General features: G+C 37.4%; 2 protein-coding genes across 2 annotated transcripts; both read right to left on the reverse strand.

Moving 5' to 3' along the window:
• Positions 1 to 6,033: 6,033 nt before the first annotated feature.
• Positions 6,034 to 6,763, reverse strand: LOC133839399 (uncharacterized). Its single transcript, XM_062270916.1, has one exon. It carries the CDS (start codon positions 6,716 to 6,718, stop codon positions 6,152 to 6,154), a length of 567 nt encoding a protein of 188 aa, XP_062126900.1. The 5' UTR covers positions 6,719 to 6,763; the 3' UTR covers positions 6,034 to 6,151.
• A 240-nt stretch (positions 6,764 to 7,003) lies between these two features.
• On the reverse strand, positions 7,004 to 7,687 carry LOC133837408 (uncharacterized). The gene has a single exon (XM_062268156.1). The coding sequence runs from the start codon at positions 7,660 to 7,662 to the stop codon at positions 7,048 to 7,050; it is 615 nt and encodes a 204-aa protein (XP_062124140.1). The 5' UTR covers positions 7,663 to 7,687; the 3' UTR covers positions 7,004 to 7,047.
• Positions 7,688 to 17,170: the final 9,483 nt, after the last annotated feature.

The following is a 17,170-nucleotide window of genomic DNA, read 5'->3' on the forward strand; positions in this document are numbered from 1 at the left end:
AATGATTCAAGTATGAACCTGACATCAGCATGTTTTTTTTTCAAATTAATTGGCCAAAGTGAGTTCACAATTCGTTTCTTTTTGCTAATGAGACCGACTTTTGTTTATGTTTGTCTTTTATGGCTGCGACACATTAGCGAAAATTGTATTAAATAATTTTTGTGTTGCGACTATAAATTTAACGATGCATTAAGCTAAGCGACAAGAGGAGAATAAGGAGAAAAAGAGCAGACCCGAGAGTACCATTCTGTGCCCATTCATTTGCAATCATTTGGCAGTCGCAAGTTGAGTTTTACGAAACCGGAAACAGCCAGGCGCTTGCCAACATCCGACAACAGTGTCTGTCTCAATGCCAACTGTCGACTTGAGACCATCGACTGTAGGCAACCAACTGCTTTGAGGGAAGGCCAAAGTCGTTGGCAATTTTAACATTTCAACTTGGCACATTTGGCGAATTATTCAAATTCTTGTCACTGCAACACGCACCAAAAGAAGAGAAGAAGTGAAAAAAGTCAAAAGGGAAGTTGAAGCTGGTGAAATGAAATGAAAATAAAAGAACAGCAAGCCAGCTGGCTGTACGAATTGCCAAAGATTTATGCCATTTCTCTTCCACAAGCACAGGCAAACTCACTGAAGACAACCGGCAACTGCTAACTGGCAACCAGCAACAAAGTTAAAAGCACAAATAAAATGTTTGCTCACATTTTTGTAATTTTGTGAAAATTGCACGTTTATTGCCGAGTCGCGTGTTTGACTCCAGAATTCAGAATTCAACTTTAAATTCAAGACACCAGGCTGGCTGCATATAAGGACTCGGCACTTTGCTCTTTTTATACCGAATATCAATTGGTTACATGGGTAATTCTATACAGCGGCTCCATTTAATAAATAACATCACAGCCTCTGTTTAACAAAAATAAAATTTTCAAATTTTTAAGAATGGATATAAATCTGTTGTCGCTTTACATGCCGAATATATTTAAATATTGCTTTCTAACAATTGAAATTGATCTTTTGTTATTTCTTATGAACATGTAACAGGTATTCCAAAGTCGAACGTAGTTGCTTTCTCCCTTTTGTTTGCATCGTATGTGTATTACTCTCGATATGCGGTTCATTGAATAATTAATATTGCTCATACGCCACTTTCGCCATCACGAAATGTCGCAACTCGAAAAATGGGTTTGCATCATACCTAATTGTAATAAAGTCTGTGCAGACAATACAAATGAATGGCATGCTGTAATAGCCAAACAAAAAGTTTATCGATAACATGAATAGATTATTAAAGTGAGAATATCTATAAAACAAAACTAAACAAGAAAGAAACACAATAAAGAAAACATGAAAGAAAAAAGAACACAGATCTTTTGGGGTATACATGTGAATCTTTTAAATAACTACTTGTGATGACTTCCAACATTTGGTTTAAATGACAACTTTAATATTTGTTTTATTTTTAAATCAATTCAATTTAGACGCTGCTGAGTATAAAATAACAAGACTTAATAAAGTAAGTTCGTATCAAACTTGTGGCCCATTTAAATTTCGTCAAGTTGATGTAGGGCTTTCATCGGATTTATGAAGTCATTGCATATTTTACATAAACCCAAAGTCTATAAGCCTTATAAACTCGCTGTTAACTTTGTGGCTAGTGGTTTGTGTAATCTGTAAGCATATTCATAATTTAGGTACGGCTGAGATGACTAGAAATACGTCTTCAGTGTTGTCACACTGTCAAAACGCTTGATTGTAAATTATTTACCGCCACATAAATCAGAGAACTTGCACACAAGCAATCACAGATGCGAGATAAAGAACGAGAGAGCGGGACAGAGATGTGAGAATGAACTGTAGAGCGCCCACTTTGGCAGACACACCCACTGCACAGACAACAATAACAACTGCGGCAGCGACAGCAAAAGCGACAGCCAATTTGTCAACGCACCGCGTAAATGGCAAACGTTCAGTTTCGAGTTGTAACATTTTGTCATTACATCAATGCAACGCAATTACCGAACTGGCTGCGAGCCTCAATGGGGCTGCGAATCCGCAAGTGTGGAAAGCAGGAGGAAAACGCGTATGGGGAGTTAACTTGTCATGCATGCAAATTGCCGAGAACGGTTGAAAACTTAGCAACGACAACGTCGAGTTTCGATTGTGGAAACGGAAATTGATGACGTTGTTGCCAGGTGACGATGAACCAATGCTAGAGAAACTACCCGAAAATTAACCAGACTTAGTACGAGAAATGTCACAAGATGAGTTAGTTAGTTATTCACTCTCAATCCACATTTGATTGAAGTATGATGCAAAAATTAGCCGAAAGAGGACCTTGCCATCTATCCCTAAATAAAGTTCCTCATAAACCTATAGGTATGCGGAATAAATTCTTAACTTACTAAGCTATCAGACTTAACAAGAGACTGAATTTTTCTGACGATTTTATGGAAATTTATTTATTCTTATTTGTATAAGTTGTGAAGTGATTAAACTTAATCTAAGAATCGATCGTGGTTGCTAAAAATCAATTAAATCAGTATTAAGCTTTTATACACATATATATTTATACCCGCTACCCATAGGGTAGAAGGGTATTATAACTTTGTGCCGGCAGGAAATGTATGTAACAGGTAGAAGGAGGCATCTCCGACCCTATAAAGTATATATATTCTTGATCAGCGTCAACAGCCGAGACGATGTAGCCATGTGTCTGTCCGTCTGTGTGTCTGTGTGTCTGTCCGTCTGTCCGTATAAAGCACTGGATCTCAGAGACTATAAGAGATAGAGCTATAATTTTTTTTTTTTCGACAGCATTTGCTATGTTTGCACGCAGATCAAGTTTGTTTCAAATTTTTGCCACGCCCACTTCCTCCCTCGCAAATCAAAAAAACCGAATAACAAGCGTAATTTTAAAGCTAGAGTTCCGAATTTTGGTATATATAATAACGACTATAGTAGTTATGATTTCTGAAATTTGGTTGCGATCAGATAAAAATTGTCGAAGTTATTAAAGAAATACTTTTGTATGGGCAAAAACGCCTACTTACTAGGGGTCTTAGTTGCTTTGGCTGACAATCTGGTATATTGTGCCGTCTATGGTATATTTTGAATACGGTACTATGTCGATATACCAAATATACCATTTGGTATATTTTTAGTATTTTAGCAGTATATTCGGTATATTTTGAGAAAATATCGCAATATATATTTCTTTTATTCAAAATGGGTAGCGGGTATCTCACAGTCTAGTACACTCGACTGTGGCTTTCTTACTTGTTTTTTTATTGATTTAAGAATTATAGATTCACGATAAGAATAATCTACATAAATTCTACAACGAAACGAGATTGATTTAAGCATTGTATTTTTTTAAAACGAATTAAACTGCATTTAACTAAGTGGAAATCAAAAATAATAAAATAAATACTGTAAATTAGTAGTAGCCTAAATTGATTGTATATTTTAATTGAAATTTTTACAATTAAGGTCGCAACATAACAAGAAACTCGTGTTTATTGTATTCGGTTGAATAAATCCTGTGGCGATGGAGATGACTGCGGAAGTCGATTTGTCAATGTCGACTTAAAAGTTTAATTTTAAAGGTTGAGCCATAGAATTTAATAACTTGCAACGTGCTGTTTGAGTTGTCGCTGTATCCCTACTCATCCTCTTTCAGTTAACTCTTTTGTTGCACTCCCACCCTTATCTGTCGCTCTTATCGCTTGGCTGAGGTTCAAAAAACTCACAAGTGACACAAGTGCGCGAAAGAAAAATGTGAACGTAACTTTTACCATCAAATGTTGCCAATCTATGTCCATCCTTCTTGGCTCATGGTCCTGAAACGGTTGCCGTTACTTAACCTTAGCTTTAGCTGAAGAGAACTTCTCTCCAGCCTCGAGTTTTGGAGAGAAGTTCCCTGTTCTAAGCTGGTTGTAGTTGAACCATCAGCAATGTCCACTCAAGGGACACTCGGACTCGGACTAGACTCTTCGCGTAGTCCTGTTGTCCTTGACGTCCCTGTTGCGCGTTAAGTGTTCAACAAAGTTTTGGTCCGACACTGAAGCAACTAGCTAGAGGAAGTCACATTTACTTACTGATTTATGTGAGCTTCCGTTGCCCTGGACTTTATCTGCTAAGTTTTGGGCGTAATCATTCCAACTCAAAATGTTTTCATATGCCCCAAAAACGGAACCAAAATCAAAACCTCAACATACTCGCACACACTTGTAGTCGAAGTAGTAGTCAGAAGTCCGACAAGGGGTCGTTAATCAATGACACAACGTTTATCTTAACGTTTGTCCATAAATTTCACACTACAGAATTGCAAATCTTTGACAGATTTCCCTAGCCGTTAACTCGCACAAACATTGTTGCCCAAAAATTTGTTAAACGTTAAAGGATTTTGTGTTCAGTGAGCCATTGGCAGAGTTGCCATATTAAGGACATGAAGTCAAAATATGGCTTAAACAGTGCCAGGCAAGTGAATTGAGCGAACACTAGGACGAATTTAAAGTGGTATTAGAAAATTGTGTAAGCAATATGACTGAACATGAAATCCTCTAGATTTTGCAAATATAAGATTAAGTAACAAGACGATAACTAAGATGCTCAAAAAAAAGACACACATAAATAATGGAATCATTGTATACGTGAGCGTATTTGAATCAAAAAATATTAAAAACTTAATATACTTTCATCCTGGAGTATTCACAATATGCCCCTTACGCAACGAAACTTTTAGATGGAGAACAAAGGAGGGAAAATTACATTTGCATTTGGTAGAAATTATTTAGCAAATATGTTTACCCACTTGTTGTGAGTGGCCGCAGGGCAAGTCTGAATTAAAGACAAACGAGCACAGATGGTTTAAATGAAGTTGTAGCTGAGCATAAAGCCGGAGCTCGAACCCGAACCTAAACCTGAACCCGAAAACTCTACAACTTTTGCTCTAGCCGGTTGATTTCAATTAATATATTGTTATTTTTATGTTAGAGGAACAGTACAAAGCTTGTAGCAAATGTTTTGAGGGCATTCAAAATAAATATATGAAATATTTGAGCGAACAATGAATCCTTTACGATATATTTTGCTTTAATTTGCTGTATAATAAGGCCTCAAGTCACACAGCGAATGCGCATTGCGTTGCAAGGGGGGATTTCTGGCGGTTGATTTGCTTTTACATGGCTTTGTCAGCCAGCTAATTAATATTGAACTCATTTGGTCAACGGCATTGAAATGCCAAAAGCTGGCTATTTGAGTTTGCCCAACAGGCCAGCTTTCGCTCATCCAAGACAGAAACTGCCCCCCATCAATGCCTTGGAAGGGTTTTGTTCGTTTCTGTTTTGTTTCTATCTCTGTTTCTGTTGCTGTTTCTGTTTCATGTCGCGTTTTATTCGATGTGTGTAATTATTTTCTAGCTCTGTGGGCTCTGAATTTGTACATGGACATGAACAAGCCGATTGCGTGCCATCCAAAGTATTTAAGCCAGTTACGAGTAGGTTTTGGGCCTGCTTCGGAGAGTGGAACGTGCTCGGGATGCTCTAATGAGTGAGGCACATTGAAATAAATTTGTGCTACGGGTGCCATGATTATTCGCATGTAGCTGGCACATAATTCATATAAATTGCATTTGTCATTTAAATTTAAGTGCGTTAAGCTACATGATTAACTGTCATAGACAGCCACAGCCACAGTCACAGTCACAAGGACAACAAACTCAGACAAACTGACACACGTACAATATATTAAGCATACGTAGTATGTGTGCCGAAAAATAAATCATATGTAATTACAATTGATGCTGATTTTCCATGCGAATCAGGTAACAGTGAGTGCGAAAACTAATTAAAATGTTTATCAACTTTATAATTATCACACCTTCACCTCGACGTGATGTTTGCGTCAACAACAACAGCAAGATAAACTGAAGATATTTCATGCAAAACGTAAAGGCTGCAATTTGAGTATTATATTGTGAATGTCAGCAATAGCGACATTCCTGGTGTTAACGAGTAAAATTGAAAAGGCGATTGCACTAATTTTTATTTGGTATTGACAACTCATGAATATAAACAGCATGTATACAAGAATGTTCTCATTTAAGAAAGACCATCAAATTATTTTCTCTTCTATTTCTCTGTTTATTTCATTATTTGTTCACTTTCAGTAGTATGCTTATCAAGTTCATGGGGGATCTTGGGCATTTGCTGGCATAGAGCAAATCGCAGTTGCCTCCTCGACTGCCAACACGTTCTGCTGTCTGATAAACACGATCCGGCGCCACTCCCAACGTATCCATTGAGCTCGACGGAGTCAAGATAATGTGAAGCAATTCTCCAAGTAATCCACTCTCATGGGTTAAGGGTATCGCAGCATGTTCGCAAATTACTCGCAAAAGACATTCGTGACCTGGAACACCCAAAGGCTGGAGCACCATTTCGATGCCACGGTAAACGATCCAACGATACGTGGAGCCTAAGTTGATGCCACCTTTGTGCCGCCGATCAGTAAGAGATTGCGACGCGTTGTTAGGCAGAAAGTATTGCATTCGAAGTGCATAACCAGAGATGACAGTCTCGAAGGCAAGATCCTTAACGGGTATGCCAAATGCACAGAGAATCGTCAATGGGGTCAGCGTCAGTTCCGGATATATCATCGTTCCATTGATCTGTGTAAGAAAGACCAATAGAACACCACCAAAAATTGATGAGTGCATCACAGATGCTCACTATTGAAGATGTGACAGAGAACTAAGCGATAAAAGTGCTTAGGTAGTTTAAGAAGCGTTCTGTTAGCTTAGCTGATGGGACTTACACCTTGCAACAAAAGATACTTGTTAACAGTGTAATTTTGCAGATCAAACGATTCACTGCCGAGGCACTTAGAGCACAGCATTTAAAAATGGGATAGCTTCAAAATACACAAAGAATAATATATAAAAGCACAGTCAAATAATCTATTTAATTGTCAGTAAACACGTTTTGAAATATTGAAAGCAACACATTTTTATTTCTATCACAATATTGGGATTAATTCTGATTTCTATCACATCAACATGGTAACCAAGTCAATTGGAGATTTCGAACACTTTTGGCCATAGGCAGAGACACAGTTTCCACCGCGCTTGCCGAATCGCTCTGCAGTCAAATACTCCCGATCGGTATGCAGAGAATAAGAATCCGATGAGCTTGAAGGAGTTAATACGATGTGAAGCAACTCTCCAAGTAATCCACTTTCGTGGGTTAATGGATGAGCGGCGTGTTCGCATATAACTCTCAAAAGACAGGGTCTTCCCGGTAGATTCATATTCCTTAGCACCATTTCGATGCTGCGATAGATTATCCAACGATATGTCGACCCAAAGTTGGATTCATCATGTCTGCCCGTAATGGGTTGAGGCTTCATATACACGCGGGTTATCTCCTGTGCAGTGGTGGGTAAAAAGTATTCCGTCTTTAGGACATAGCCCGAAGTGACTGACTCGAAATGCAAATCTTCCACTGGAATGCCAATGCCGCCGATGAATTGAACGCGAGTTGGCGATGTTGCTGGGAACATCAGAGATCTGCTTAATTGTTTTAGATGATCATCTCCATGGAAAATAGAGCCAGTCCTTCCGATTAGTGCAATGAGCATCAAGTAAAAAATTGTTGTACCCATGACAGCAGCCTCTTCTCGTGGCAAGATCTAGTATAGAACTGAGTCAAAAGCATTCTCACACCTTTCAGCGATGCAGTCACTTTCTTTTGACTTTCCATTTATTTACAGAAACGAAGATATAGATCGAGAGAGAGAGAGAGAGAGAGATGAGGAAGCCGCATTTAAATCAGATCAATTAGCAACTATATGACAATTTGTATTCTCGGTCAGTCAGTCTAGTCACTGAGCTCTGAAAGAATCATTTAAACCAATTTCACTAACGCGTTCTCTCATACATTAAACGATCAATTGTCAAGAAATTAGCAAGTCAGTTACAAACATTTAACGCTATTATCAGTGAGCAAACTGTCAATCATGACTTTCTGAGATAATCTGAATCGTGAAAAACTGGAAGAAATGTTAAAGATACACAATTTAATGCTGACTTGTCAACAAATTTTGGAATTTTTGTGCTTTACTTGTTTTCGATTGATGATTAAAAATCTTACACATTTAATTAAATTATGAAGTTGTATTTAAAACTGTTGAGACAGTCTGAATGAGTTTATTTTCCACTTGAATTTCCCTCACATTTTCACATCATTGGCACAGATTTGCAGCTTCATTCACTTTGGTGTTGTTGTTGTATCTCAAATGCTGTGTGTAAATATTTTTGCACATTCATGTGAGCCTCATGCTAGTCTAAGGCTCGTAACACTCTTAACAGTTAACAGCTTCTCGACCCACAATCGAGTCTCCCAATGGGAAAATAAAACGCACAAATGCACGAACTGAGGGATTTCGAAATGTTTACATATAAGAAATTGTATCAAATGTGTAAGCATTGGCATTAAAACACTAAGCACAGAGCTCTTCGTGTAGGATCTATCCACTATCCAGCAGACAGGATTCAAGTTGCATACCCTACATCGACCCATAACTGATAATAAGAGAGAATATTTCAACTTTGAAACTTCGATCTTAAGTCTTGTTGTGCATCTTCATATTTACTCTTGTTCAGTTGAAATATTTCCACTAGTTACGACAAGAGGATATCTCGTAGTTGAGCTTTCGTCTGTGGAGCGTTCTTACTTGTTTCCCTGCGTTTTACAATTCTATTTTTGCTCTGTATTAGAAAAGGAATACAGAGCGGAAGTTATGCCGACAACGACTTGAGTGAGTTAAGTGAATTGCTGTTGCATCAAGAACTGCAGCTGCAAAGCCAAAGGAAATGTGCTGCACGGTAGGAAGAAGGGAACGAATGCATGGAGATTATTGAATAAGAAAAGCGTCCACTTCAAAAAATAGGGAAAAAAACATAGAAAGAGTGCAAAAGTAAAGCACATAAAAATAGTAGATGACGTCCAAGTGAACGACGTCGGGTCGTCAGCAAATGCGTTCCTCCGTTCAGCACAACTTAGCTCAGCTCAGCACAGCTCAGGAACAGGACATGAGCTCAGCGACAACTGAAGATGAAGACAGCTATTTATTAAATAAGCGTACAGAGTGAAGCAGCTCAGTCTTTGGGTCCTGACCGTGCCTCTCTGCAGCTGAAAAATACTGGCATCAAGTTGAAAAAACTACAATGACATTGTTGCGTTAACAATCAAATTGAAAAACTTTCGACTGAGCAAAGTCTTTAACTGAAAGTCATTGTCTATAACAAAAACACATTTATATGCAATTATAGATCATCTGTTTAAAGTTTAGAATGTGTTGGATTGATCAAATTGAAAATCAATGAAATAAGTCTTTTGACTTGTAGTAGTATTCTTATTTCCCTAATTTCAATTAATCATTCGCAGAGAAGCAAGAGAGTGAAGTATCATAAAGATGAAAGCTACTCTTTTTGATAAACGTGTATTAACTTTATAGTTGTAGAAGTTCTGAACAGGCAATTAAGATTATTGAATATCGTCTTATATTTATCAGTGTACGGATATACTTTTAAAACCATTAAAAAGAACTCACTCAATTCTCAGAATTTTCCCAGGGCAAGCTGGTAAACCAAAGCCAAGCAACAACAAAGCAAAACGACAACAGCAACGAGGCCAAAAACTTTTGGCTGCAACACTTTCAACTTGGCTACGAGATGTAGCAAGTGGCACATTTTATGTGGCTCGTTAGAAGGCCGCAAAGTTGCCGCACGGTGGGGCAACGACAACAAAGAGTTGTTCGTGTACACACACATTGCGAAAAGGCAATTTAAAATAATGCTGAAGATGCAGATGCAGATGCAGAAGAAACCATTGATTTACTTGGTTAATTGATGCGAAACTACGCAGACAAATGTGCAATATGAACAATGCAACAATGCAAATGCCACAACATTTAAAAACTTTCTAAGTATTTGAGTACAGGCTACAAATGGGGTCTACCACAACTTGACCCCATCCTGGCTTTTGAATTGCATAAATCTTTCTTTTTTGGGACAAGATGCAGATAGAAACGTGAGTCTTGCTATGTTGTGTCTTATGCTTATTTAGTTTGAGTGCCACAAGTTGTGGCAAGTGCTCCGTAAATGTAATGCGTTAAATTATTATGCAAACGACGGGCTGCAGCACAAAGTCTGGATGTAAGAGACTTCTCACACGAGATGTGTGATATGCGCGAGGCACATAAACAAAACACTTGCAAATTTGTGCCGGGGCCAAGCAGCACAGGAAAACTCAAAACGATGATGATGATGATGACGATGACGAAGCAGCTGCTGCTGCTTACGCTTAACATGGGGCAAGTGGCACTTTAGAGCACCAAGCACCACTGTTACTTCCTGCATTCCTTCCTCCTCCGGTCTCTAATAATGTTCTCGTACTCGTCCAAAGCATTATTAACGCCATTTTGCACAATATAATTGGCTAGTTTCCAATTGTGTACGGATCAGGCCCAAACCGTATACAAATGATGCTGACGTTAGAAGCCATATCTCAGGCAGGTAAACTGTAGAATTGATGAGACCAGAGGACAAAGGGACACAAACTGAAAAGTAATCGCAATTTCTATTGGCAGCATATTGAGACATGCATCAATAAATAACAGCAGCAGCAGTTCAACAATTTGAAATAAATCCTACGGTTTTCATAGACTTAAAGGGAAATCAGTAAACTTTAGGGTAACAAATGACTAACATTCACTTCACGATTTTGGAAGAGCTGAGAGAGACATTTCATTTCGATAATTGGAATATATTCCATTGGTCATGGTTGACCATTTGCCGGATATGCCATTTGACATTTCGGAAGAAATGTTTTTCCGTGTATTTTCACTAAATAAAATTTAATTTAAAATGCGAGTATAATATAAAACGTAAGCGTGTAATCAAAACGGGAAATACAAGTAATAATTTCGAGCGTGCTTGACTCTGAGCACCCATTACCCATTTTCAATATAACCATATTCTAAAAATATACCAAATTAATTTGCGGAAGTAGAAGTGGAGATGACAAAAATCGAAAACAAACTTAATCTACATGCAAAAATAATAGGTGCTGTCGAAAAAAAATTATATCTCTATATTTTAGACTTAGGCTCATACGGACGGAAAGACAAACAGACAGACGGACATGGCTATATCGTCTGGGATGTTAACACTGATCACTTTACTCTATAGCAGGTATTAAACTCAAGTTGTTCCTCGTTCTTGAATCAAGAATATCTTCTAATTATGCATCCAAGAGCGTTCTTAAAATATAGATAATTTGAATTACGTTATATAATAGTTTTGTGTTTTAAATTAATAACTTTTAAACTTTAACAACTAATATGTAAGATGTCTAATTTATGCATATACAAAAAATGTGTACAATTTTTATTTTTATTACCCATTATTTACTTAAACGTGTTTAAATATCACTCAATTTTCAATGTTTCATATAAATCGCATTATCTCTGAGCTATGACTAAGAAAACCAGATTTTAGATTAAGTTTTATAAGTTTTTTATAGCAAGCATATTTCAACATTCGCAATGCACATTTTGGCAATTCATTCAGAATAAATTTGACTTATTTAAAAAAGAATTCAACTTGTATGCATACAAGAAAGAAATAGTCTTTCATTAAAATACAAATTTTATGATTTAATAAGTTTGTTCATTTTTAAATAAGCAGCGACTAATTTAAAGTTCATTCGGATTCAGCGAAACATGTGCATTTTATATTGTAAAAAGAATTGTGGTCCTTTTTTAAGAGTGAAGTGCTACTTCCGAAACGATTCGAACACAAGTCTAGTAGCTAGACAGACATTAGCAACATTTGAGTTGGTATTAATTATGTAGGCTGTTGTCAAACATTCAACGGACTAAGCTTGATAAATTCAACACTTTCACGATGTGACACACCCACAACAATGGTCTAAATCCTCGGCACAAATGCCTAAAGCAATTAAACCCTATATGAAATTGTCTATATAGTTGAATGTATACATGCGATATCTTGCATTTATGTATGTTTATATCTTTAAGCACAGCAGAAATGGCAGAGCTAAATGTGTTGCATGATAATAATTGTCTGGGTTTTTGGCCCGCGGCGAGGAGTACTTGTATCCATGAAGCATTTAAGCGTTGCTCATTTATCACACATTTCTCATTTGCTCTCTCTCTCTCTCTCTCTCTCTCTCTCTCTCTTCCCTCTCTCACTCACTCTCTTGCACAAGTCGAGCAAAATTAATATGCGAAAATAAATTATCAAGCCAAATGAGCAGCGTGTTCTTCCCACAAGGTTGCCACCAGTAGGTGGCAAGGACGGAAGGAGGAAGAAAAGGCATTCCATTTGCACACGCATGCTTGGCCACATGGAATGCTGTTTCGGGGCCTTTTCAGCTTCATCAGCCAAAGCATTAAACATCATTTGTTATGCCATTTTACGCACAGCCACGTCAGCAACTAACTGGTCAGTAGGTTGTGTTGACCCGGTACCCGGCCCAGCTTTAAATGGCCAACAAATAATGGACACCAAACCTTGTCAAGTTTACTAAAAAAGTACAGCTTAAAATCAATTTGGCATTCTGACAGATACTCTTTAAACCCTGATCGAGTTATTTCCAATTTATTAAAATACAAAATAATAAAAACTATAAGTAAATTTTGCTGATTTAAATCAAGTAATATGGCCTTGAAGTTAAAAATAATAAACTCCCTAATTTACGAATCATAATTAGAACAGAATCAAATTTGCGAATTATATAATACTTTAACTACAAAATATTTACAATCAATATAGAAAATTCTACAAATTTACTTGTATACGATTTGGTGTACCTTAGGATAGTGTATTTCCGATTTCCCACTGTATTCGTAGGGTAATTGAAAGTTGATCAAGTGTGAAAGACTCTAGTGGAATTGGGCAAGAATATTTTGACCCCTTGTCCCCTTTTTGCACACTCTCTAAAAGTTTCCCTTGTCCGTTATTGAGACTCTGTTCAACGGCTTGAAAAGCGATAAAATTGAACTAGGCTTACATCTGGGCAACTGCTTAAAGTTGTTTCTACAACAGTAAAAATAAAACGCACTATTTAAGTAACTTTAAAGATGCTTTTGACAGCAAACCGATAATGGAGAAATGGAAAGCATATGAGTGCTCTTCCTTGGGGATAATCTATACAGTAATGAGCCTAATTTGGGCGCATTCATTTGGAAAATTAAAAATTAAATTGCTTGTCTCGCTGTTTTCTTCGTCTAATGCGAGCTCAAGCAAAATATTGTAACAATCTCTTATAATAAATCTCATTAACGTGACACAAACAACAGGAACAGAAAAGTAAGTGCAAAAATGCTGACATTCCTTTGGGCTTGACGGAATTTAAGGGGAGATACTTAAAAATACTCGAGTGTCATGAAACAAGTCGAAAACTCTTAAGCAAGCGCATATAAACGTGAAGATATTTCAGCTACCCCTAAAACCCCTATTTACACACACAGGAAAAGATAAAAAAAAATCTATTTTGTTAAAGTTCAACTTTCGACTCAAAATGTTTGTTTTTCCTCTTGGCTTTTAGTTCGATTTTACTACCCTAGTTCCATCTCTGATTTCGACTAGTTAAATTATAAAAATTATAAGCAAGAAATATGTAACTCTTCTCATATTTAAGAATTTAATAAGTAGATTTGATTTGAACTTTGGAAATAAATTAAAAAAGGATTAAAATCAAGACTAGCTAGATCTTTAGTAACTTAATTTCATGTTTTTATATTTCATCAATCGAATTACATTCTTCACAAGTATTTATCCTATTTCCAATATTATTAGGTGTTAGTTGGTTATAAAAAAGTTGGTTGTGTAACATTCGGACATTAAAGAATACTGCATTGATACCCAAATTCATTCTCAATTACTTACTGCCTTACATTTCAAATGCAAAGCTTTCGATTTACAAGTAAACACACAATTCATGCATTTACTGCTGCTTCAAATTTAAATATTTATTTTGGCAATTCGTGCGCAAAATTTAGAATACCTCTTTAGCTTCTTTTAGAGCTCAGTGCCTGACTGCCAACAGATGTCTGGCCATATTCAATCAGTGTACACAAAAAAAGCAGTACAGAGAACACCGTGGTGCGTCGTTCGGTCTCTTTTCCACCTATAAGTGGCCGAGAGCATCATCATGGGGGGAGTTTAACAACTGGTCCTCGTCCTGTTGCAGGTCCATATCCTCTGGCTGCCTCTGGGCCAAACGAGGCTAATATTTCAGCGGCTCGAATGGCGTGAAGCAATTGCTTTCCGGTTATTGTGTATATTTACGGTCCGTATTTGTTGCCAAGCATCTGGCAGTCGATGTCGATAAAATACAATTTCAAACATGCATTTGCCATAAGCGAATTGCGAATTGTGCGAGCTACCTTTCAGCCTTTGCATCTTCTTTAGCGCTAGCAAACTGAATTCCAAGAAATATTACCACAAAATTCGTTGGCGAAGATATACAAATCGTGCTGCAAACAATTATTATTTAATCGCAATATCTGCGAAAAGTCACTTGCAACATTTTTAAACGTGGTCTACAGATATTTAAAATGATAGGAGTCGCCTGCTTGACAAAGAGTTAAAATGTCGGAGAACCACCAAGCAAAATATTTATTGCCACTGAAACAGAACCAGGAAGACCGCGACGGTATGATTGAAATTCTTGAAATTTTCTGAAAACTAAATTCAAACATGAGTTCACAGATTGAATGAAAAGCGTGGCAATAATTTATCGCATTTGTCGAAAGTAAGAGCTGATGAATAAGAAGAGAAGACATCTCAAAAGTAACTCATCCGCAAGCTAACGCCATGAATGCGTAGAATTTGAGATCAATTTTGTATTGCTTCTATACGATGATGTCGAAGAAAATATAATTGAGGGACTAGTCTGATGTGTCCAATTACTTGGTTTGCTTTTTATTTGATAATTGGTATAGAATTGCAGTCAGAAGTGGCAACTAAGCACATTTTGCTAATGTGAGAACCCATATCAATCATCAAGTGAGACTTCAAAGCCATAAGGCAATCAACAGCTCGACTCGACTTGTCTGCCCAGGGAATGTGCGACGGAAGCTATTGACGAGGTTTGCCACCCGATAATAGAGCCAAACGTTAACCACACACGAAACACGAGCAACAACACTAAGGACAACACCAGCAACAAGCATTCCTAGCAAATCATCATTTCTTTTTTCCTATTCCCACCCCTCAAAAGAGATGGGGAGAAAGGCCATTCGGGTGGTGAGGGGTTGGTTTTTGGCTTTTTCGAGGCAGTAATAAACTTTTTGGCTAGCACAATGTTCGAGAGGATATGCGTCTCATCCTGTGGTCCATTCTGTCTCCAATTAGAGTTTGCTGATTTGGCGCACTTAGCAACCGGCACGCCTCATTGGCGCGCCCCCAAATTCATTTGGAGGCGTGGCGTGGCATGGTATGATGTTGGGCTGATTCGGTTTTGGCTTTCGATTTGGACTGCCTGTTGTTGAAAACCCATTAAGATCATGGTCCATTAATTGAGTACTAATGAAAACACCAGACCAGGCCATATGTACTTGTAACTAGGCTTGCCCCAAAGGGAGCTTGTGCGGGCGAGGAGCCAAGTGGACGGAGATTGGGGTGGTGTCAAAATTGTGCATGCTCCAAATGGTTTTTGGTTGCTGGTTGCGACGCCAGGGAAACAAATTAAGTTACACTTGCAGAACGCCAAACGAATCGTGGATGAAAGACGAATAAAAAAAGCACAAGAGAGGGAGAGATACAAATAGGAGAAAGAGAGTAGCCATAGAAATGGAAAATGTTGAAAAGTGTAGGCAATTTGCCAGAAATACAGACAGAATAAAATATGCATGGGCATGTTTTGGAGCTCGATTGCCCTGTGTCGCGAGCAGTCCCATCAGTACCTATTAGCCCTTTGGTATCATCAGTCCGAGGGGGAGATGGGAGGAGGGAGTAATTGTAATTAGCGATGAAAACGAATCAACCGCACAAAAGTATCTATTCGATGACTAGGCATTACAACTGAATGGAATGGGTTCATGTCTGTTATCTGCTTTACGTATGCAACTGCATCGTAGCTACTACATAGAATAGCTGTTTGGGGTGTGAAATTAGCACAGCGCTTAAATTGTTCTAAGTGGGTTAACACAAAGCAGATAAAGAGCATACATAATGATCTGAACCTAGGAGGGACTTTGAACTGTAGAATCGAATATCTTCTCAGAATCCCAATTATGTTTTCGTAGTAGACACAGTCACTTCAGGAGTTCACACAGGACACCATTGCACATTATCCCTTCTTTTTATACCCGCCACCCATAGGGTAGAAGGGTATTATAACTTTGTGACTATAAAACAAAATACATTGTGGTATATCAATTTAGTATATTTTGGGAAAAATACCGCAATATTTTGCTTTTATTTAAAATGGGTATCGGGTATCTCACAGTCGAGCACACTCGACTGTACTTGTTTGTTTACCTTTCTGCCAGAGGGAAATTTGAATTACCCTCGGCTGAACTTGACTTGTCAATCAGTCAATGTTATGTTTAAATGTAGTGATATGACTATTTAATTAAATACTAGCCTAATTCCCTATTTAGATCAAGCGCATATGCTTGAACGATGCGATTCTATGAGGCCAGTGTAAACACAAAAGTCACACAATTGAAAGAGCTGTTAAGAAAATAAAAGTAAACAAACACAGGCAGGAAAGCGAAAAATATCGAAGACAATAAGGGCATTCGAAAAATATGAATTTGTATTAATTTAGTTTATTAATTATTGATTTACTATATTTATTTTTGCTTTGGATCACAATAAGCAAATCGACTTTTTTTATTCAAATTGATCGTTTTAGCGATTTTCTTTAAGCATTTTCTTATTTCTCTGTCTTTAATGGGTTCAATAGTTTATATAAACAATAACTATTATGCAATTTAAAGAACTAACACATAATGCTTATTTAAGTGGGAAGTAGAGCAGATGCTCTCGAACACAATATTGAAGAAAGAAAAGAACTATATAAACAATATTTTCTTTAAACCACAATATAAATTATGCCAGTTCTGCTAAGTT

The sequence above is a fragment of the Drosophila sulfurigaster genome, chromosome 2R (assembly GCF_023558435.1).
Source record: "Drosophila sulfurigaster albostrigata strain 15112-1811.04 chromosome 2R, ASM2355843v2, whole genome shotgun sequence".
Taxonomy (NCBI): Eukaryota; Metazoa; Arthropoda; class Insecta; order Diptera; family Drosophilidae; genus Drosophila; species Drosophila sulfurigaster.